This window comes from Calypte anna, chromosome 8, assembly GCF_003957555.1.
Source record: "Calypte anna isolate BGI_N300 chromosome 8, bCalAnn1_v1.p, whole genome shotgun sequence".
Classification (NCBI taxonomy): domain Eukaryota; kingdom Metazoa; phylum Chordata; class Aves; order Apodiformes; family Trochilidae; genus Calypte; species Calypte anna.
Window position 1 is genome coordinate 5,181,083 of NC_044254.1, and position 21,617 is coordinate 5,202,699.

The 21,617-nt window shown below is 45.9% G+C and overlaps 1 protein-coding gene across 5 annotated transcripts; it reads right to left on the minus strand.

Annotated features, from left to right (window-relative positions):
- Positions 1 to 943: 943 nt before the first annotated feature.
- On the minus strand, positions 944 to 21,606 carry ZBTB37 (zinc finger and BTB domain containing 37). Of its 5 annotated transcripts, none has more exons than XM_030455225.1 (5): positions 21,465 to 21,606; positions 19,553 to 19,664; positions 17,107 to 18,062; positions 15,627 to 15,726; positions 944 to 13,224 (listed from the first exon to the last, which is right to left on the minus strand). In XM_030455225.1, exons 3-5 carry the CDS (start codon positions 18,030 to 18,032, stop codon positions 12,736 to 12,738), a joined length of 1,515 nt encoding a protein of 504 aa, XP_030311085.1. In that variant the 5' UTR covers positions 18,033 to 18,062; positions 19,553 to 19,664; positions 21,465 to 21,606; the 3' UTR covers positions 944 to 12,735. The 5 variants fall into 5 exon arrangements, with proteins under 5 accessions (XP_030311085.1, XP_030311084.1, XP_030311087.1 ...); XM_030455224.1 differs by having other exon boundaries at positions 17,107 to 18,059; positions 21,465 to 21,575; XM_030455227.1 differs by lacking the exon at positions 21,465 to 21,606 and adding an exon at positions 21,314 to 21,380 and having other exon boundaries at positions 17,107 to 18,059.
- Between the last annotated feature and the right edge of the window lie 11 nt (positions 21,607 to 21,617).

A 21,617-nucleotide genomic window follows, 5' to 3' on the forward strand; every position in this document is an offset into this window, starting at 1 on the left:
AAGAAAAGGGATGGTGGAGGATGGGCTTGGGAACAGCTTGTAAAATCAGTTAAAAACAGTATGATATCCACAAGTTACACACAGTAGGCTCACGTTTCAACCTACTGCAGACTAGTGTGAACACTGACTTTTTTTTTTTTTTCTTGAAATAAGGATTGCAACCAATAATAAAATTAATTAATTAAAAAAAAAAAAAAAGAATAATTAGTACAGCAGGAAATTTCTTAACTGTGAAAGTAAGTCTTGAGTGTTAGGACACCTGTCCTTCTGAAAGGTTTGATTTGTAGGTCAACAGTTGAAGGTGACAGCACAATTTTTCTTACAAATGGTTACTCTGCAAACCAGCTCAGAGCAGAATCAATGTGGGACAGACAAACTTGGATTTAAAAAACAAACAAACAAAACAAAAAAAAAGAAAATACTGAACTGACTAGAGCTCCATAACCACATTATGGAAAAAGACCCCATGACCCCAGTAACAACTTTGCTGTGGCTTTGCTGCTGCCTTGTCACTGAGTTTAACTTCTGATCTGCTACCGCTGGGGTTCCGATACTCTTTACAGGCAAAGGTGGGTTTTTTCCTTGACCGATTACAAAAGGATTCCAACAGGCCGATGCAGGAGGGTCCTGTTGGTGCTACAGCATGGCTGAGCTGCAGCCAGGGCTGCCGTGGTGGTGGTGGGGGAGCTCCAGCTGGTGGCATGGGCAGTGCCAGGCCGGGAGGGCTGCGGGAGCGGGAGGTAGAGCTGCGGGGCCGAGGGTCCGGCAACGTCGCTCCCTCCCGGGCTCTGGCTGACAAGGAGCCACCCACCTGTACAGCTGTGACAAAAGCCAGCAACAGCCATACTCATCTTAGGATTTAAAGTGCATTTCTTCAGTAAAGGGGTTTTCTTATATTTTTTTTTAGTTTTTTCTTTTTTTCTTTTTTTTTTCTTTTTTTTAATTTTTTTTTTAAAGAGGAACCTATTTAAAGTGCTGTTCTAGTTTGGAAAGAGACTCTTTAGAAAAAAAAATGGCACCTTTTCACGTGAGAGATCTGCTCTCTGTATTTGTGTATATATATATAGATATATAAATTTGCAGAGTCAGATCTGCTGACTAATGAGCAACATATAAAAGAGTTCTGTTTTTTGTTTTATTGCTTTTTTTTTTTTTTGACTGCAGCCTGCTCCCTTGAAGGCAGGAGGGAGATGGATTCTCTGACCTTCCACACCATTAATTAATTTCCCAGTGCAGGAAGCTGAGCCTGCAGCCTTGCAGCTCTGGCAGCAGCCTTTGGCCCATGGGACAGTTTGCTTTTATGCAGAATACATAAAATTAACAAATCCACCCTGAACTGTCACAGCCCCAGAGCAAACCTGCAAGGGTCGGAGTGAGAAAGTGGTGTCCAAGAGGGACAAGAGCCCCTGAAAGGCCTTTCCCCTGCTCCTGCCAGATGCCATTTTCATAGAGTCACTTTACAGAGCAGACCTGCATTTCTTAAACACAGAGGTAAGGAAAACAAATCTGTTTTAAGTGAAAGCTTTGCTGATAGAGTGTGTAGTGTGGTAACCTCAGCACTCCAAGAGAGAGAGGTAGTTAATGTCCTGTGAAGCTTCTGCTGCTTAACACAACTCGGTATCTGGAGTGATTACTCAAGAAAAGGAAGAAAAAAAAAAAATCCTGTGCTCTTTATTGTAAGTTATCCTGGTTAAATCTCTCTGTTGAAGACATACTTGACTATTCCCTCTAAGAGGCTTTTACATTTTAGAAATTGATTGTCAGTTTAGTTTGTTATAAAATCAAATTTGATGAGCAAATTGCTACACAAAGCGACTTCAGTTGTTAATTCTTGTTAGAATTCTCTTCAACTGCTCGGCAAGGAAGTGCTCAATCACCAGGGTCCCTGTCTGGGGGTTCCTGTTCAGCTTAACAGGGCTCTCTGCTACAGCATCAGCGTGTGACAGCGCAGGACAGTGTTTCATGCTCTGAGCAGTTTGAGTGGAAACATGAAAAAAGAGCTACTGGTGTCATATTCACAGTGTTGTACAGGAAAGGTGGGGGTGGGAGCAAGGAAAGGAGGGGGCAGAGGGCAGCTTTGGGGACAACCAGGGCAGAGCTCGTGGGAGCTTCACCTAGGGTTTAAGATACCAGAGGTCTAGGTGAAAAACCACATCCATTCTCCTCCCTTTTCAGACCAAAGCAGTACTCTGAGTAGCTTGTGTTGTTTCTGTCAGCTAACCTCTGATAAACAGTGATCTCCTGCCTTTTGCTAACCCTCCCTGCAAGTGTGGGGCACAAGGGGTGGAATCTGCTACTGCAAGAAGATGCAGCCGTGTGTGATTCTCTTCCTAACTCAGCTTTTAAAGAGCTTATTCAGATAAGTCCCTGTTTTGCCACTGAGGATTACTTTCATACCCTGTGGCCTCTCCTTTTAGCAATATTACATACACAAACACATAAGAAGCATGCATTATTTGAATGACAACACTCCCTTTTCACTTTAGAGTATTTCCCACAGCCACTTGCCCTGTGACAACACAACCATGGAAGCTGTCAGGAATCAGTCAGGAATCAGTCTTAAGGAATCAGTCTTAAGGAAAGGGTATCACAAAATTCTGCTCTCCATCCTAAATCCAGATCTGCTGATTCCCCCAACAGCATAAGCCTGACTTTGGAAACCTTCTACCATTTGAGAAAGTGCCTGTGCACCACATACATCATTCTCTGAATACCCCTCAGAGCTCTGCAAACACACACGCTGATGACAGGCTGTGGGAACAAAACCCCTGTGTTTTACAGAACAAACTTTAGGATTGATTCCCCTTGCCTCCAGCCAACTGAAAAGCCCCACGGGCAAGGGGACAGCAAGGGTGACAAAGCTTTCCACCCCTTCCCAAAACCAAAGCTGTGAGTGGGAGGATGGCACTGCCAGCTTTTGTGAGTGGAGGCTGCAGCTCTCAGCCCCCAGGCCAAAATGGCATTTCCCTCTTCCCCATCACCTCTGGTAAGCCAGGAGTTGTGTTCAGTTACTGACATGCAATGAAATATTAAATAAAAGCTTCACAGTAATCCATAGAGTTTCCTTAGACACCTAAACTCGAAGCAAATAGCGTTGTGGGAGCACAAACTCCTGCACCAAACCAATGCCCTTAGACATGCAGGAGAAGGAACAGACCCAGACAATCATCCTCTGGTCTCAAGACATAGCCTTTGGACTTGACCAAATGGGGAACAAGTGAAGTAACATCATCAGGTTAAAACTCAATTCCAAGAAGTTTCCCAGCTGTAGTTTTGTGACTCCTTCCCCAGCTCCCCACCCCCAACCAAGGAATTTTAGTTATACTTTTTTTCCTTTTTATGCTGCTGCTTTCTTGTACTTTACACCCAGTAGTAGAACTAACCAATCGAGCTTCATTTTTATTCCTAATTGTTTCACAGTTTCATAGCCAATAGTATTGGGTCTGACTGCAAAGATAACATTTAAATAAATAAGCTTCACTGAAATATAAAAATAATGAAAACATTTAACCATGTATCTGAGAGGGAGGTTAAGTACATAGAAAAAAACTAAATAAAACTGGAGCCTTAACATAGCTGACAGTCTGCAAAATAATAATGCACTGTTTTTTTTTTTAAAGTACTGCCTTAGATAACTGCAGTAAAATAATAAATCAGAATATGTCAGATTAAACAAGGAACTTACACAGCAGTATTTAAAAGATACCTGAATATGTTTCAAAAGCTTAACTTATATGAACTAGGAAGCCTGTTAAAGCTGATCATTTTTATATTATAATACTAAAAAAAAAAAAAAAAAAAGAAAGATAAAAATACAGCTTGCCATAGTCTTATGGAAACAAGGACTTGGAGACAGCACTCACACATGGGGAGCAGCTGGACTTCTCCATAGACCCTGGCAGACAAGATGTTATTTAACAGATTAATTACTGTTAAGTGTAAAAAAAAGCATAACTGGAAATGCACTGGTGGGATAAAAACCTTTATCCCTTAGTTTTGTATTATGCAGTGTAGCCTCCAGTGGGGAAAGAGTTTATACTCCAGGTGAGTGACATAGAAGTCCAGAATCAGGGAGGGAGGGAGGCCCATGGGTCACAGAGCTGCCTCCCCCTCGCAGCTGGGTTCACTTCTAGCAGGTCACTCAGGGTCATGCCTGCTCAAGTCTGGGTTATTTCCAGTATGGAGATTTCCCAGCCTCTCTGGACACCCTGTTCCAGTCCAGTTTGGCCATATTCGTGGTGAAAAAACCCAGCCTGTAATACCTAACCTAAACCTGCCTTGTATAAACTTCTGCCTCCTGCTGCTCCTCCTTCCATCCTGTACCTCTGAGAAGGGTTTGGCTCCATCTTCTCTGCAGCCTCCCCTTGGCTACTGAGTTTAAATAGAAGAAATAACATAAGTAAAGGAGATAGTACTGAAACAAAAGCAAACTTCAGACCAAAACTCTTCATGCAGACCACTGTCTCAATCAAATAGCTCTTTCCTGCTCAATTAGCAGCCAGTGCTTGGTCTAAGATACCTCTCCTCTTCTGAGCATGCTTTTCCTTTTTCTGGTATCAGACCAGGTTCTCCTCACAGCTGCCCTGAGAAGCACCTTTGCAATGGCATTGCTTACAGGATGCCTCAATCCAAAGGAATTTGAGCTGATGGATGATGATCATACCCATTCCTATAGCACCTGGCACAGAAAGGGTCTTGTACTCAACCTGTGGTACCTGGTGACTACAATTAGAAAGAGATTAGCTTACAGTCTTTTTATATTTGCCAGATCTAGTGTCTAAAAATTGTATTGCATGTGGCTGGCAGAGTGCTTGGTATACAGTGAGGTGCATGTGTGTAATTAATCCTGCTGGGGAGTATTAAATGAACTTAATCACTAGGGGTAGGTGGACCTGCTGAATATGAGGGACACTGGGTAACCTTCTATAAAAGACTCCAGTGTGGGTGGAGCAGGAGAGGAAGATGAAGCACAGCCTGTGGGAGGCTGTTAGAGGTGAATTTGCTCAGAGCATTTGCTAATTCCTCTGAAGAGCAATTAGTCCCTGGCAAGATTCTGTCTTTGAGCTAATTTGTTTCCACTGGGGACAGAAGAACATGTACCTCCACAGAAGTTACATTAAAAACCCAACAACAACCATCTCTAAACATCAGTAAATAGCCTGTTTGCTAGAACTGTGCATTAGACACAAAATACATTAGTGTTTTTTTCTGCAGCCTTTTCTCTCTCCAGCTCCCAAACTAGTTGGATTATTTTCTCATTATTTCTAGGCTTGCCAGAACATACTGATTTTGCTACAAAACTGTTAAGTACCATGAAAAACATTGCCATTTCCAAGCCTTCAGAAGGCCCACCACCTTTATGAGGGTGACAGCACTGAGGAGCCAAGGCCCAGGAGCACCTGGTTGGTGGCAGCTGAACTTGGGTCTCAACAAACACCTCTCAGCTCCAACTCTTGTTAGACACCACAGCAAGAAACTGCAAGCCAAAAGGGACACAGGCAGAAGCAGTGCCAGCACTGAGATAGCCAATCCCATCTTTTCTACACCTGTTTACAAAAATTCATCCAAACCCTGCATTTATATAAAGAAGGAGTCAGGTACAGGACATGTGGAATCACCTTAGATCCATGTAAGAGGAAAATCAGATCCATTTGACAGCAAACCTGCACCTAAATTCCTCCCTCATTTTCCCTTGCAGGGGATTTCCTGGAGGCATTCTGGTAGGCAAGTCCTTGTGTTTCCTTAAAGAATCCTAATTCAAGAGGCTGGGCAGAAGCCCTGGGTTTTGTGACCAGCAGGCACAGCAGCGTGGCAGAGACCCAGAGTGATTCTGCTGGAAATGCCCAGCATCAGAAATGCTGCCAAGTCACATCCTTAATGCTCTCACACAAACCATCAACTGACCAACCCCTGCAGGGTCATGAGACAAGGTGGTACTGAGATGCCCAGAGTTGAAGACAGCTCAGCTCAATCCAGAGCTGTGAGCAGAAGACACCAAACAGCACTACCTGATGTCACCCACTTGGCTTTAACCATGTGCCTTGTCTCCATCAGATGCCTTGCTGCTTGTGTAGCAGTCCCTCCAATGCCAAGTTATATTGCATAGGGAAAAAACCCAACACAACAGTGTTTTAAAATGGTAACCCACACTGCCTCCCCACCATCAAACTTAATCCACCAAGTTTTAAAACCTTCTGAGGCTTCAAATCTCCAGGATTCAGCAGCACAAGTCTTATTTGTATTCATGTTTTTTTGTCAGCAAACATCTTTCAGAGCTCTCAACTAAAAAGGTTCCTCCTATTTTTGAGAGACATAATTTCACAAGCTGTAATACTTTGGTTTACAACTGGGTTAAAATATAAATTAAATAAGAATAATGCTAAATGAGTTTATATTGAAACATTTTATATATGTATACATATATGTATATACAGGTATGTGTGTGTGCACTCCCTAACAACAGCTAGAGGAAGCAAGTCATTCTCCAAAGGCTTCTACTCTTCCAACTAGCATGGTCAACTTATCCATTGCAACAATTCCCTGTGCATAAAAGCTAATGAAGCACTGGAAGGCGGCGCTGGTGAACAGCTGGATCACACAGACACTCAGGAAGAGAAGGACAATAAATTATAAGAAGCAGTAGTAACTTGTTCACAGTTGGGATGAGGATAATGTTATAGGAAACCTGAATTTTCTACAGTCCTCAGGAATATAAAGTCAAAGATCTCTGAAGGTTACAGTTGGATATACTGTAGATAATCCTAAAAGCAAAGATCGGATCTGACACAAAGAAATGGTTGAAATGTGAGATTTGTCCCAGCAGCCTAAACTCCAGTACCATCAGATTCAGCAGGAAGATTTCTGATACCTCCATTGGGACCAGAATTCAGCCTGGTGATGCTTCAATTGCTGCCTCCCTACATTTCCACAAGTAGGAAGATTCCTTGAAGCCAACTCAATCCTACATCCATAAGCAAATCCTCCCAGTCTTTTCTTGATTCTCCTTCTCTTCTAACTCATCCCAAACATCACTTTCAATCTCTCCTAGTCCCAGCCTCTATGTTTCCTAGTTTTGCAAAATAAAGCCTTTCAGCAGATGGAAATATTTTAGAGATGGTAGGACCCTTCAGGTAATTTTATAACCCACTTGAGTGGGTTCCAGATTAGGAATAACCTATGCTTCTAATAAGACTAAGTGCAGCAAAACTTTGGTCTGCTGCATTCTGTTTAAAAAACAAACAAACAAACAAACAAGCCCCAAATCTACTCTAAATCTACTCTATTCCAAAATGTTCTGGTAAGACGTTAGTTTCAAGCAGCAGCCAGTAGTGTTTGCATAGTTCTAGCTTTTATTTGGTTACAAATATATATAAAAATGTAAATACATATATATGTATTTTACATTATAACATCCTTCGAATGACAATCATTAAATACATCTACTTAGCTCCTCTTTAGGACCTTCCACTGAAGCCATCAAAACTCTCTGCATGGATCTCACCTCGTGACAGGAGGAATGCTCATCCTTGAGGATATCATTAGCACCAGATGAGGCTACACTGGTGGTCAGGGGCAGCTCCACTGCAAAACCTCACACTCTCTGACTGCAGTCCTAGCTCTGGGCTCAGGGGAAATTCAGAGCCCAAGCCTTGACAAAAAATAGAAGTTTCCTGATTTGCTGCTCCTTGATTTCTCCCATCCCAAAAATATTTCCAGTAAAGCAAGAACAGCATTGGGTGTCACTAATCTGCAGAAACACTCGGATGCTGATCTGACTAAATTGGCCAGCATGTCATGGATCAAAGAGCAGATGTTGATAAAGTTTAAATAATAAGATGAAGGAGTACTGATTTTTGTTGGTTTTAAATATGCATGACACAGTCTACCTCACAAGCTGCCTTCCATCTAAACAAACTGCACTTTTTCAGCTGTCCTATTTATACCTTGGGTTCTGCAGGAGAGAGGAAGTCAGCAGCAAATAAAAGCTCCAGCTCTGCTCTGGCAAATGCAACCTCAAGGCTGAATCTGCCCCAAGGTGGCAGAAGGACTCTGCTGGAAGGCAGAGTGCTTTGAATCATTTATCCAACTGGGTATCACACTTTTAAATAACACTAAGGAGGCATGGGATGGCCTGCCCAGGAAAACAAAGTCACTTAGCTCTCACAAACCAAGAACAGGACAATCAGGAGATCTGTCCCATCCATTTACTTCAACCCTGATCACACTGAGAGCTGAAATCCTGGCTCTGTGCCCTCCTTCCCAAGCCCAGCCTGCTAGGCTCTTCAGCAAGACTGCAGCTTGTTCCAAATGCAATTCAAGCTCTGAATACCTGTTAGATGGGAACAGTCACCAGTGACCTTGGCTGGCTTTAAAAGAGCAGCAGACACAAAACTCTTTCTATTCTTCCTATCCCAAATTTCTGAAAGTTAAATGACACAGATCACAGCTTGAAGAGAAGATGTAGGTAAAGGACCAGACAATGCTGGGAGGACAAGTGAGGGATTGCCCACCTACACTGGCTGCTCAGACCCCTACCAGGCTGTGATATCCCTGGATCTTAGTAAAAGGTTCTAAGTGAGTTCTCAGCCTCCTGTCATAAATTCACACTTCAAGAAACCTCCTTGACCATCCCTCTCTGTCTGGCTGCTGGAAAGGAGAAGAGTTTGCTTTACAACCTTCCTTTTGCAAGAAAGCAAAAAGACCTGCTTTTCTTTCCTCTCCCAGCTTCACATCACTCATCCTCCTGAAAGGATGATTTTTAGCTTCTTCTCAAAGCAGCAGCACAGAATTAACAGAGTTCTGGTTGTTTTCACAGCTATTCACAGGGAACCTGGCAGCAGCAGGAAATGGACATGGCAAATGTCATGTCACTCTGCTGTGACTTGGCACAGGGGCCTTTTGCAGGTTCAAGGAAATAACTGCAACACTTCACATTTGGAAGGTTTCTCTGCCACAGCAAAGGACTAAGAAATGTGTTCCTCCTGTGAGAAAGAAAACTGCAGAAACAGAGTGTTCCCCCCGTTGCCCTAACTCTGAAGAGGAGAGAAATGTTACATACAGAGGTATTAAAATACAACAGAGCTCTCTTCACATCCTCCTAAAAATCACAGTTGAAATCAGTTTTGGCAGAGGGGAGAAAGCTGCAGCTAGACGTGGGAATGCAAAGCCATGCCTCAACCCATTGCAGAAGCATTCACATTTGGAAAGTTAGCATCTGACTCTCCACAGCATCAGTGCAACTGTCAGGAGCTACATGGTTTGGCAATGGAGAGGAAACAAAAGATGGGATCACTCTGCTATGGAGAGCAGCTCCAAGTAGCTACACCACTGCCAGAAAATTCACATAAGGTTTTCCATATTGTATATGACCTCCAACCCTTTTTTTTTTCTTTTTTTTTTTCCTCAAACCTTGGCTTTATCTGCACTGAAGAAATCAACCACTGAAAGAGAAGATTAAGAAACAATTCCTCTGAACTCCACCTTCTAGTGCAGTTGGGCCTGAACTGCTTTCGGTGCTGTTCAAGAAAAACATTACAGACACCATGATTCCCACACATACATACACATACACATCCATTAAATGTACAGAAATAATATTAAAATGATTCCCACTACCATACCTTATACTGACTCTAGCTACAAGCTATAAACTTCACCTCAGCGAGGCCCAGGCAAGAATATTGGCTCTTTTGCATGCAATCAGAAATGATTGTTTATACAGTGGCAACCTCTGCACCAAAAGAAAAAAACAAAAAACCAAAAAACAACAAACCCCAAAACCCAAAAAAAACCAAAAGAAAAAAAAAACCCAAACCAAAACATAAAAGAGGAAAAAAAACCCCAATTCTTTCACAAGCTTTGTTTTCAGACTAGCCTAGTACAATATGAAGGACCAATTTCATGTTTTTCACCAGGCCAATTGAAAGTAAGAGAATCAGCAAAATGGGACACACTGCTGGCATCCTGGACTGTCAGGATGCTCCTCTGTTCACAGTATCACAACAGTAAACCAAAAACCTGCTCAAGAAACTCACAGCTCTGCCATATGACTAAAGGCATTCGCTGTTTTATGTCAGCCCTTCATCACTATGCTTTGATGGATGGGTTGCCATCTGTTTCAGAAAAATGTTGCTTATTTAGCAGTTACTGCACCTTCACCCTTATCTTCACAGCAAGCTTAGCAGGGAAACTTTCCCACTATATTTATATATAATATATGTATATAAATAATTTTATGTTTTTATAGTTTGGTAGTATTCTTTTAAAAGTTCTATTTTTAAACACTTAAAAATCTTTTAAGCAACTAAAAAGTAACTTTTGATGCTCTCTAGTGTGAACAGGATAGGATTTAGAAGTTTTTAACTTGTTTCTTTTTGATTTTTGGTAACTTCAAAAGCTATGACTAAAGCAGCATACTCTGCACATCTCCACTCCTCCCTGCACCTCAATTGCAACAAAACCTACCTTAGCCACCCTCTTATCTCTCATCTTCTGCAACTAACTGCTCTCTGGTAACCTTACTGTTTGGTACAATCCTGTTTGACCTTTGACAGGAAACCCCACAGGGCTGGTCCTTCAGGTGGCTGCTTAGAAAATCATTCACTTCGTGAAGGTGCACTTGACAGGAGAGGAGGAAGAAGGGACAGGAAAACAGAGATGTAATTATCAGCTTTCCTGTTTGAAATGTTCAATGAAATTGTACTTTACGGGTGCCTGGCTCAGAACACTTACAAGGGTTCCTGTCTAAGAAGCACACACCCGTTACACATGATCCTGGCACCAAGTCCTTCCTTTACCCACACACTCCAAAAAACCCCACTTTGGAGCCACACCTGCTTTTGGAGAGAGATGTGGGAGGAACAGTGAGACCCATCACTTCAGAGAAAAATATACAAAGCAAGGTAAGAATACATCACCCCTCTCCAGATTCTCCCCTGTGAAGGGGCAGGAAAATGATTCCAAGTCCCAGTTTGCAGGTGGGGAGAGCAAGGTGGGTATCACAGAATGGTTTGGGTTGGAAGATCCTCTAGTTTCATGTGCCCCAAACTGTTCAGTCAGACTATAGGGCAAGCTTTATTTTCACTTGGCAAGTCTTCTGCCCTCCAAGCCCATGCTCACTGCTCACCTGGCTTGGTCTGCCAAAGCAAGATGCAGTTTGTTCCTTTTCCAATGTCTCATTGGTCCTCCCAACACCTTAAGACTCAAAACTTCATCCTTCCTTATTGTATACATTATGCATCCTCGAGAGAACTCCTTCAACCAAACTTCCTCTCCCAGACCAAATCTGCACAACCTGTCATTCATTTTCCCCTTCCACCACGAACAACTCAGCATCAGAACCAGAAAAAACTCTCAAAGTATTGCATATTTTTTAAAAGACTTCTTCAAAAGATGTACGGATATTTGCTCTTACCTACCTGTCCCATGCTTTTCTGCTTATGAAACATGTAAGTACGTGCAAACACCTACAGTACACTGGCAGGGATGTCTCTGGGTTTGCTTAACTTGCTCTAAACATCAGAGCTGCTTAGATTACAAAAGTTTAAGTCCATGCAAGGGGACAGAGTTGTGATTGCTCTAGGAACCATTCACTTCTAGGTTTCCCGAACTGTTACAAGGAAATAAAGTAGGGTTTTCTTTTCTTTTTGCATTTCATTGATAAAAAAAGTTATCAAACTAGTTTGTAGAAACAAGTTTAAAAGCAACCACCCACGACTGCTCAGGTGGGACGATAGTATTTCACTATACCATATTGCTGTTATAAAAGATCAAGTGCGTGTCGAGGGGAGAGCAGGGGTGAAGGACAACTTTGGTAGCCAGCCTCTAAGTCCACAGTCCAGAAAAAATTCTTTCTAATGCTCAGCAACACCCGAAGTGCACACGGCAGTGCACTGGCCAGGACATCGGAGTGCTCTGAACTTTCTGGATCCGCAACAGCAAAGGCCAACCTCCTCCAAAAGACCCCTCCAACCCTTCTCCCAGCGCGAGTCATGCAAACCTCACAGCTGCTCAACTTCACTTTCAGTAGCTGAAGTGCTTCAAATTGTTGCTGACCTCTAGAACATCGCTTTATAGCCCTGCACGCTTTTAAAAAGGGGCCTCGAAGGCTGCGCGCCTGGGAGAGGCGAGCCAAGAGCCCTAAAAGAAAGTCTAAGTAAAAAGGTAAAAAGACACACGCCAAAAAATAAGACGAGGCTAAATATGCTTGGGCAAGGCAGGTTCCACCACGACAGTCTTGTTCATTTTCTTTAACGTGGCAGCTACCTGGGGAAGGTGGGAGAAAGGCAATGGTACCTCATACCTGCTCTCCCCTTGAGCTGGACCAGCAGATTCGGTGAGGCCGCAGGAGAGGCTGGTGGCTGGTGGGGACCTACCTGCTGGGCCAAAATGCTGTTGAGAAATACAAATGACTGCTCGTCCCAGATCACTATGGAACATTAAAAAAGTTAAAATCCTGTCGATCCCTGAATAAGAAGTTGATTGACACAGTCGTTTTGTTTTCCTCCAAGAGAAGAAGGAATAAGGGAGAAAAACTTCGAACGTGTGTGTGGGTCTGTGAGAGAAAGAGAGAGAGAGAGAGAAAGATTTTGCAATTTTGGCAACATCTTGGGAGCTTCCTTCTGTCCAGTGGTGGCATTGCACGAATTAACAGTACCAGCCTGCCGGGTTGGTGCTGACTCTTCAGAGCCAAAATTGGGAAGACTGTCCTTTCTCCCCAGCCTCTGCAGCCCTGTTTCAATCTGGCCCAGTTGTGGACACAGATCCCTGTGCCGTCTCCCCCACAGCGACCGCCTCCTCCTGAGGGGGGGACTCTTCCTCTGCCTGCCCCCGGGAGGTGACGGTGGTCTCGGGAGAGATGCTGTGAGGCCCCTCCAGAGGCAAACAGCCGGGGTGGTTCTTGCGAAAGTGCTGGTTGAGGATGGCCTGGAAAGGGAAGCTTTTGCCACAGACGTGGCAGTGAAAGGGCTTGTTGCCCGTGTGCTTGCGGATGTGATATTCCAGCTGATCCTTCCGGGTGTATTTCTTCCCACACATGCGGCAGACAAAGGGGGTGATGCCCATGTGGAGACGCATGTGCCTGTCCAGGCTGCCTTTCTGGTTGAAGGATTTGGCGCAGTAAATGCAAGTGAGCCGCGGGTTGTAGCGGAACCAGCGCTCCGAAACCTCCTGCTCCCGGAGGTATTCCACGTAACCGCTCACTCCCAGCATGGCTGATTCCTCCCCCTGCAAAAGGCAACAGCAGGGATTGAAATAACCAGCAGCCAGAAACAAATTGCCAGAAAGATCGGGCCCAAATCCAGGCAGTAAAACAGGGGAGGCCCGTGCCAAACCTCGAAATCAGCAGCGCTAATGTCTTCAACCTCAAGCACACATTTAAGCACTTAACTGGAGCCTTGGGGCTGAAGACAAATGAGCAATCAATTAGAAACCTCTGCTATGGGGGCCCTTTCTGCCAAGTCACTCACTAGATCTGGGGAAGACAAAACAGCCCTTGTCAGGAGGGTGCTCAGCCACCGACAGAGCTGTGGATCAAACGTGTCAATACACATCACTTTTTGAGTCAGTTTAATTAAAATACTGTAGACAGCATTTTATTTTTTTTTTTTTTACTTTCTAAAGGTCAAAAAAACAAACCAGTTAATGAGCCTGCAGTAAAACAAAGGTGAAATTAACTACAGATCTTATCTGAAACTCCTCAGGTGTCACTTGACACATGGGTATTTATTTATAATGAAGCACATTTGCCTAAATGGCCATGTGACCCATCCCAGCCCTGTGATGCAGGATGTGCAGCACAGAGAGCTAGTGTGCCTTGCACAAGTCACATAGCAAGGACTCACTGGCTCATTATTTTCTGTGCCAGAGACCTAAACAGCCCAGAGAAACTCTGAGCCACAAGCTTGGGCTCTAGGACAGCCACTTCTGGCTGTCATGCTCAGAATGAGCAGAGTCTCCTGAATGCCTCTGTGCTGAAGGGTGCAGCATTTGCACTCCCAGTTCTTGCACTGTTTGTTTCCCAATGATGCCAAACACGGAGAAGCAACCAGTGTGACAGCAGGAGGGCACCTCCTCCAGTGCCAGGGCTGCACAGGTGACAGCAGTGGTGGCATTGTGCCAGGTGCTGCTGAATCCACACACAAAAGCACTGGTGAGCTGGTAAGGAGTAAGCACAAAGTTGTGGTACTTGTTTTCCACTCTTCTATGGGAGAAGAGAGCATGGACTGGCTATTTTTATCATCAATATGGCAATATCAGAAGAGTAGAAGGTGCAATTCTTCACTGTAAGGGTGGTGAAACACTGGGCCACGTTGCCCAGAGAAGCTGTGGCTGCCCCATCCCTGGAAGTGTTCAAGGCCAGGTTGGATGGGGCTGGGAGCAACCTGGAGGTGCTCATGGTTGTTGGACTAGATGGTCTTTAAGGTCCCTTCAAACTCAAACCACTCCATGGTTCTGATGATACTTTGCCTGTACATGGTAGCCCTATGGTTTTACCTTTGAGACCATCTCACACTGGAGAAATAACAGCAGCTTTTCTGTATGTTGAGCTAAAATTGCTTTGTATGCTGCATTTGCCCTGGAGGGTTAGTTTGACCTGGAATATCCTAAATGTATTCTGAGCATACAAAACAAAGCTTTGGCAAAACAGGAACAAAAAGGTATCTTTTGTTTTATGGAAGTGTGTTAGGAAGTTAGCAGCCAGCAATTATGATTTTTTCCCTTTGCTTCACTTGGTCTTACTCAAGGGCAAAGCAGCCTGGTAATTCCTTGCCTGTCTTCACTGAAGTCATCTGATTACAAACTGCAGTGTTACTTATCTGCCAGGCATGCAACAGGATTCCTATAGTGTTGGGTGATACACTTGCACTAGTGGCACTGCAATACTGACTATGCAACAACAAAAAAAATTAAATCAAAATGATTAGGCACAGGTGGTACCACCATGCCCCACTTTGCTGCACCCTGCAGCCAATTGCTCTCCTGCACTTCTGTGTTTCTCACCCTCATAACCAAAATTATGCCTGTACCCCAAGAAAGCAGACTTCCTATCTACTTTACATTGCAAATTCTGCTGTGCAACACAGTCCCTCGGGGACAGAGCAGAGACCTCTGTACAAACCCACAGCCTTTTGACATTCTGCCCTGAAGGTTTACTGGTGTAGTGCCTGGAGGGCTTGTCAGAATGGTTTTGGAACTGGCATGGAATGGTTCAGCTGTTGCCACCCCTCAGTCTTCCCCAGAAGCCAACACCTCCTCTCTCAGCTCAGGGATTTGCTGTCAGTGTTTCTGGGGCATTTCCAACTCTGCAGGCAAACAGGGCTTCTCCTCAGGAATTGGTGGCCTGCCCAGAACGAGGGTTGACATTTAGGCCCTTAGACAACAAGAGAAACTCCTCATGTTTTCCAGGTTTCTGGCTGAAATCCCAGGTGATGGCCAAAATCAGTTTTAAATCATATACAGACAGCACACGCTTTCTGTGTGAGCAACTAAACCTTTTGCTCCAGTAAGAGGTCCTTGTTTCACACAGAGTATTGCTTGCAAATCTAAAATATCACACACTTCATCATGACACAGACTGCTTCACCTTCAATGCCAAGATTTACTTGCAAGCTTCTTCATCTGCCTACCTGGGAACTGGGCTGCTTGGGCTCATCCATCCGCCCGGGAGATTCGCTTTTTGATCTGTACCGCTCAGCCACAGCAACCATGCTGCCAGAGGGGCTGAATCTGTGGGGTGGGGGAAGAGTGTAAAGGGAGTATTTAATGGGCATCAGGTCACTACAGTGTTTAGAACAACGGGTGAGCAATAGAGGCACCTGTATAGCATCTCTTCGTCCTCACCAGCTAACACACGGGAGGCGGAACAGCGCAAGCATAAAGGAAAAACCAAGTCAGACTGGTCTGTGGTTTCAGTCTTAACATCTGAAAAATAAAACTGGGTCATTTGGCTTCCAGTTCAGTAGCAGAGAGCTTTTCGGTCACTATCTCAAGTTAACCAACATGAGCCCACTGACTCAGCAGGTGCCCACCAGAAGAAACCATTCCTCTAAGGGCACCTCCTCTCTCATTCAGCACCCTGCACCCTCCTCCCCCTTTCAAGGCATGTGATGGACTCCAGGTGGGAAACAGTGGATACTGAGTGCTGTGCAAAAAGAGATGCTTGAGGCCAGCTGATCCTTGGAAAATACTTAAGGAACTAGGAAAGGATTACTCCCTTAGGGGCCAGCTCAAGATCATTCTCACACATGCATTTATTAAGTGACAAGTGACAGAATATCCACTGTTTCCAGGTGGCTCTCCTGCTTGTGGGACCAGTGGGACTGAACTAGAAGAAAGGCAGATGTGGGGGGAAACTCCCCAAATACAAAACCCCAAACACAACAGCTCTGCCTTTATCAGACTTGTTATCTGGCCTGAGCAAAGGGTGAGGAACCAAATATTGGAGTGGAGGGGAAGCAAATGGATGGAGAATCAAAACACAGCAGATGTCACCACCTATTTTCAGTAGAGGCTTTTCTGCTCTTTGGTATAAATCAAAACAACAGCAGAGGCTGGCAAGCTCCCCACTTCAACTGCTTCAGAAGATGTGAACCCATGACTCACCACTGTCCTGGACCACCAGGAAGAATTCCTCATGACCTACAGCTGGTGACAAGATTGTTTCTCCAACAAAAAGACCCCCAGATGTCCAGGCCACAAGGCACCATTGCAGTGACACTTTGAGTACCACACATTGTCCATGACCTTGGTAATTCCGAGGCTGAGCACGATCCCTACTGAGACTCAACTGTAGACAAAAGCTCCACCTCAGCTACACAACAAGAGGTAGAAATCCCAACCTATGTACCTCTGAGTGCTAATAATTTATTTCCCAAGCTAGCCTGTACCTGGAGATCCTGCTCTGATCATCACCCAGCCAAAAAACTATAACCCAAGCTGGATATGCTTCCTAACACCAAGAAAAAAACCTTTTCAGTACTCATGTATAAGATGGCCAAGGGCAACAGAAGGAGGGAAGAGTTCCCAAGAGACCAACCCAACCTATCCAAGGGAAGATCTTGCACCACCTCCTTTTACAAATAAGATCAGCAATTAAAAGAAACTCACCTGTCAATCTCACTGCTGGTCGGCCTGACCACTTTGGCCCCAGACGACCCTAAGGCGTAAGCCTCCTGGCCCATTGGTCCGTGGCCCGTGGTGTCTATCACCATAGCAGTGACCTCCTCAGCACTGCTCCCATCTTCTCCTGAGGGCTGATGCTCTGCTCCAAGCCACTCCTCCAGGTTCTCTGTTTTAATTCGTACTCCTCCCAGCACCCTCATGTCATCATCGTTCCGTCCCCCGCGGTCCCCCATTCCCGTCTCCACATACCACTGTCCTGCTCTGTTAATCCGTAGTATGGGCTCCCTGCTCTCCACATCTGAGCTCTGCTCGATTATCTGGGGGCTGGTGGACTCCTCGGGTGGGCTGAGCTCCCTAATATCCAGCACTGTGCTGACCTGGCCCAGGCGACTCCCCTTCGGGGTGTTGTGACGCGGGCTCAGAGAACGGTTCAGATTCGGCGTCACCCGGTGAGACTCCGGTGGTCTCTCCTGATGTTTTGTCCTGGTCGTCTGGCTCAACTCTGCTTCCACCTCTGCCACGTTGATTTTGAAATGAATTCCTTCCAGAATCTGCGTGCATTTGTCTATGATGTGCTGCATCTGCAAGAAGCTGGCGGCCGTTAGGTAACTAATGATGTCAGCCAGCTGGAGGCATATCCTGCCGGTGTAACAAAAGGAGAGAAGCTGCTCAAAAACAGAAGGGTTCTTGATGACAGAGATGGAAACGGTGCTCATCTCATTCAGGGACATGTGGTCTCGGAAGTAGGGCGAGCTGGCAGCCAGCACCACCTTGTGAGCACGGAATGCTTGCCCCTGGACATTGACCACAATGTCACAGAGGCGACCCTGCATGCGTAACTGGTTCAGGTGGCTCAGGACAGAGTTGCTGAAGTCAGGAATCTCCAGCTGAATGTTCCCGCTCTTCTCCATAGCTGTCCCAGTTGCAGGTGCACCGCCCTACTGGAAAGAAGAGGGGAAATACCATCATTAACTGAGCTTGTCTATCTTTTGCATATAAAACGTTTTTTTTCACCTCCTTTCGTGCAGTCTGAAACACTGGGATTTGAAGAGAAGTCTCTCACCGTTTAATGTGCAAGCGTCTCGCAGGAGTTCTCTGATCCTTTTGTGCTGTACCCTACCTTCCACAAGAGCTGCATGAAACCAGTCCCCAGCATATCCCCCACTCCCTGTTCCTTGTGGCTTAAGTGCTTGAAACAGTTCGTTCTGTCAGACTTAGTAGAAGCAAATTTGCATTGCAAAAAGAACATTAAAAATGGTTCAGGTACTAAAAATAGGTGACTGATTGCATAATGGATTAAAATACTTTGCACTTGTACCTTCCGAGCACTTTGGAAAGGGAAAGTAATGTTGTTATCCTTCCTTTGGAGAACAGGAATCAGGAAGGAGATGCTGGGACCTAAATCCTCCTCAGAGACTTTTCAAAAGCTGACTGCCACACGTTTGACCTCAAGGCATCTTAAGTACATCGTTAAAACCGAGATATTAATCATCGGTGGTGTTTTTTTACACATGGCAGAAAATACACAACAGGAGGGTGAAAGAAAAAGAGCAGAATCCAGCTGGGAACACCAGCATATCAGGCCACCCACTGGGCACAAGTGACTCTCTGGCTAAATCAGCTGACGTGTGTGTGGTTTGAGATACTGCACACAGCAACAGACAACTTGGGAACAATGGGGATTAACAAATGAGCTCTCCTCCTTTCCCTTCCTTAATTCATTTTTTCTATAATCATCACATTCATTTCAACAAAGTCTGAAAAGGAGCCCTGACCATATATGGTAAAAATTTGGAATGAGCCAAAATTAGATGTAAACTTGCTTAAAAAAGAAAAAAAAAAAAAGGGGAAGGGGGTGGAGGAAAGTAAGTAAGTTTATTAAAGAGCACTCACGGCATGAATGGCTTCCAGGCTGGATGGCATCTGAAGTGTTGATTAAGCAGAGTGCTGCAGATACCAAAACAACTTCAGGCAGGCTGGGAATACCAAGAGTCATTGAGCCTGCTCTGAGAAATCTCCAAATTGAAGGGACTGGCACAGAGGAAAGCATCCATGCCTCTGGATAGCTTTGTTTTTTAAAGCATTTATGAACTCTGCAGGATACTGCGTGTCCATACGGCCAAGCTGACTTTGCACAAACTTGGCAAAACATGTTACTAAACCTGAGGCTGCAGGACAGCCTGTCAATCTCCTGAAGGCAAGCAAGGAGGTTCCTAAACAACTGCCTGCTTCCAGGGTGCACAAAACTTCACAAAGTGCAGCTTAACAGCCCCCGTGTCTTAAGGCTTCTTCTCCCCACCCCCCTTCTTTAGAACAAAGCAATAAAAGCCACAAAAATCAAGGAAGTAGGGCACACAGTTCTGCATTAACACAAGATTTAGAGCAGAGCTTCAAATGCACAAAGCACAGTGACACAGAAAATCTGTCCTACCTGTAACGTTAAAAGTAGCACACAAAGGGGAGCAAATGGGGATGTTATCTTGTTGGTTTTCTTTTTTCTTCTGATGTTGTAAGAAGGCCTCAAAACTTTTTGCCCCCTTCCCCTTTAGGAGGAAAAAAAGAAAAGAAAAAATGTAGCAGAGAGGAATAGGGCTCTCCTGAGCATGATCAGGAACGTCAAGAACATCATTCTTTGTTTTGCAGAAGGTTACAGCAGCAGGATTAGCTAACCATTACTTGACATCCCACCCCAAACCACAGAGAAACATGGAATCTTATCAAAGTGATTTTCCCCTGAGGTCAGCATGGTCGTTAACATAAAAAATGGAAGCAAAAGTAACCAGAATTAACCAGAATTTCTCTTGCATGGGGCTGGTATATCTGACACAAGCTCACTTATGCTGTTAGGAACTCTCACACGGCCAGAATCACGTATGAGCCAATGTTTACAGGACTGTGGGGCCTGTGACCTCATCATCTTTCCAAAATGCCAGTTTCTGAAGTGAAAAAAACCCCTGCATTCTCTTAAGGAAGGCAAGCAGAGGGTGGGTAGGCACCCCCTGGGAGGTGAAGCACCCCTGGGGAGGCAGCGAGCGCCCAGGTTGGCTCATAGGGGCAGTTCACACCTTCAGGGGTCAGCTCAGTACAGAAAGAGAAAAAATAAAATAATTATCAGAAGCTGAGCGTGGCTGTGTACAGCCCCAGGCAGAAGTCAGCTGCCCGGGGAGCACAGAACAATATTTTGTGAGATTCTGCTTTGAAGGATGGGAAAAATCCATCAGCAGCTGCTGGCAGATGAAAAGGACCCACAGAGCCTGGGTTCCCTCAGCATGGAGGAAATGTGAGATCTGTTTCTGACACACTTTGGGGACAGCCTCAGCCAGAGGCTGGCGAGGGGGAAATCTTTCTTTTTGGTTCAAACCAGCCTCATCAAAAGGTGATTTTGGTCCTCCCAGGGATGTGTCTATCCAAGGGGTCTCTCACAGGCACACTGCTGGCAGGGTAAGGACATCTCAGGTTTTTTTTGTCTTCACTGGCTCTTGACTGCATATCCATCACCTCAGCTTTTATTTGCAGGATCTCCTCCTCAGCACAGAGAACACATCGAGACACTTCTGTCTTTATCACCATCTGAAGTGTCACCAGCAGACACTTGCCCTTAGCACAGCAAACACCTTTCCCCCCGGGGGGCAAACGGAACCACGGAGAGCAGCAGGAATTCTCCATCCCTCAGGCCCAGCTGAGGGGCTGGGACAGAACCTCGAACCTCCACAGCAGACACAGAACCTTTGTCAGGGAACTGTCAGGCTGCAACACCTCCGCGTTTGGGACTGCCAAAGACTGCTGAGCCTGACTACTTCTTTACTACGGAATAAGGATAAACCCACCGGTAATCCCAAACCGAGAGAGAGACGCTGCCTTCCTCACCTTCCCCCGCCTCAGTTAAAGCAGCAAACTGAACAGGACTCCTTTTTTTCCCCCTTTTAACCGCTCATAAACCACAATCCAGACCCCGGCTCCCGCTCTTGGGACCATTTCATCCTCAGCCCTGACAGCTGCCCAGGAGCTCCCGCAGCCCCGGGGGTGCAGGGAACCGAACCCCGCCCTCCCCGAACCCCGCCGCCCATCACCGCTCCCCGCCACCCCGCCAGGGGCTGACACCGCGCCGCTCCCTCCCCCGGGAGAAGGGACGGGAGGGAAGGGGGGGGAACCGGTGACGGGGAGGGGTGGGATCGGGCCCGGCGACCCCTACCCCGCGGCCCTGAGGGGAGGAGGGCGGCGGCGAACCCTCTGCGCCGGCCCCCGCGGGCGTGCCGGCTCCTGACGGGCGGGGCGGGCCCGGCCTCCCCGCGTCTTTCCCCGCCCCGCCCCGCCTCGCCGGGCCCCGCCGCACCGGTACCGACCTGGCGGGGGTGGGAAGGGCCCGCAGCGCCGTCCCGGAAGCGAACCCCCCCCAGCGGGACGCGCCCCGGAAGAAAATTGCGGCCCGTGCGGCCGCCGCACGCATCGCTCCCCCGCCGCTGCCGCCGCGCGTTCCCTCGCCACGCCCCCGCGAC

Bases quoted from the DNA above. Each gene is read 5' to 3' on its own strand.
- ZBTB37 (XM_030455224.1), bottom strand. From the start codon at position 21,568: ATGCGTGCGGCGGCCGCACGGGCCGCAATTTTCTTCCGGGGCGCGTCC. The intron at 19,665-21,464 runs GTCGGTACCGGT...TTCCTCCTAAAG, and splicing joins GCCCTTCCCACCCCCGCCAG to GGGAAGGGGGCAAAAAGTTT. The intron at 15,727-17,106 runs GTGAGTTTCTTT...CCCACCCCACAG, and splicing joins ACCAGCAGTGAGATTGACAG to ATTCAGCCCCTCTGGCAGCA.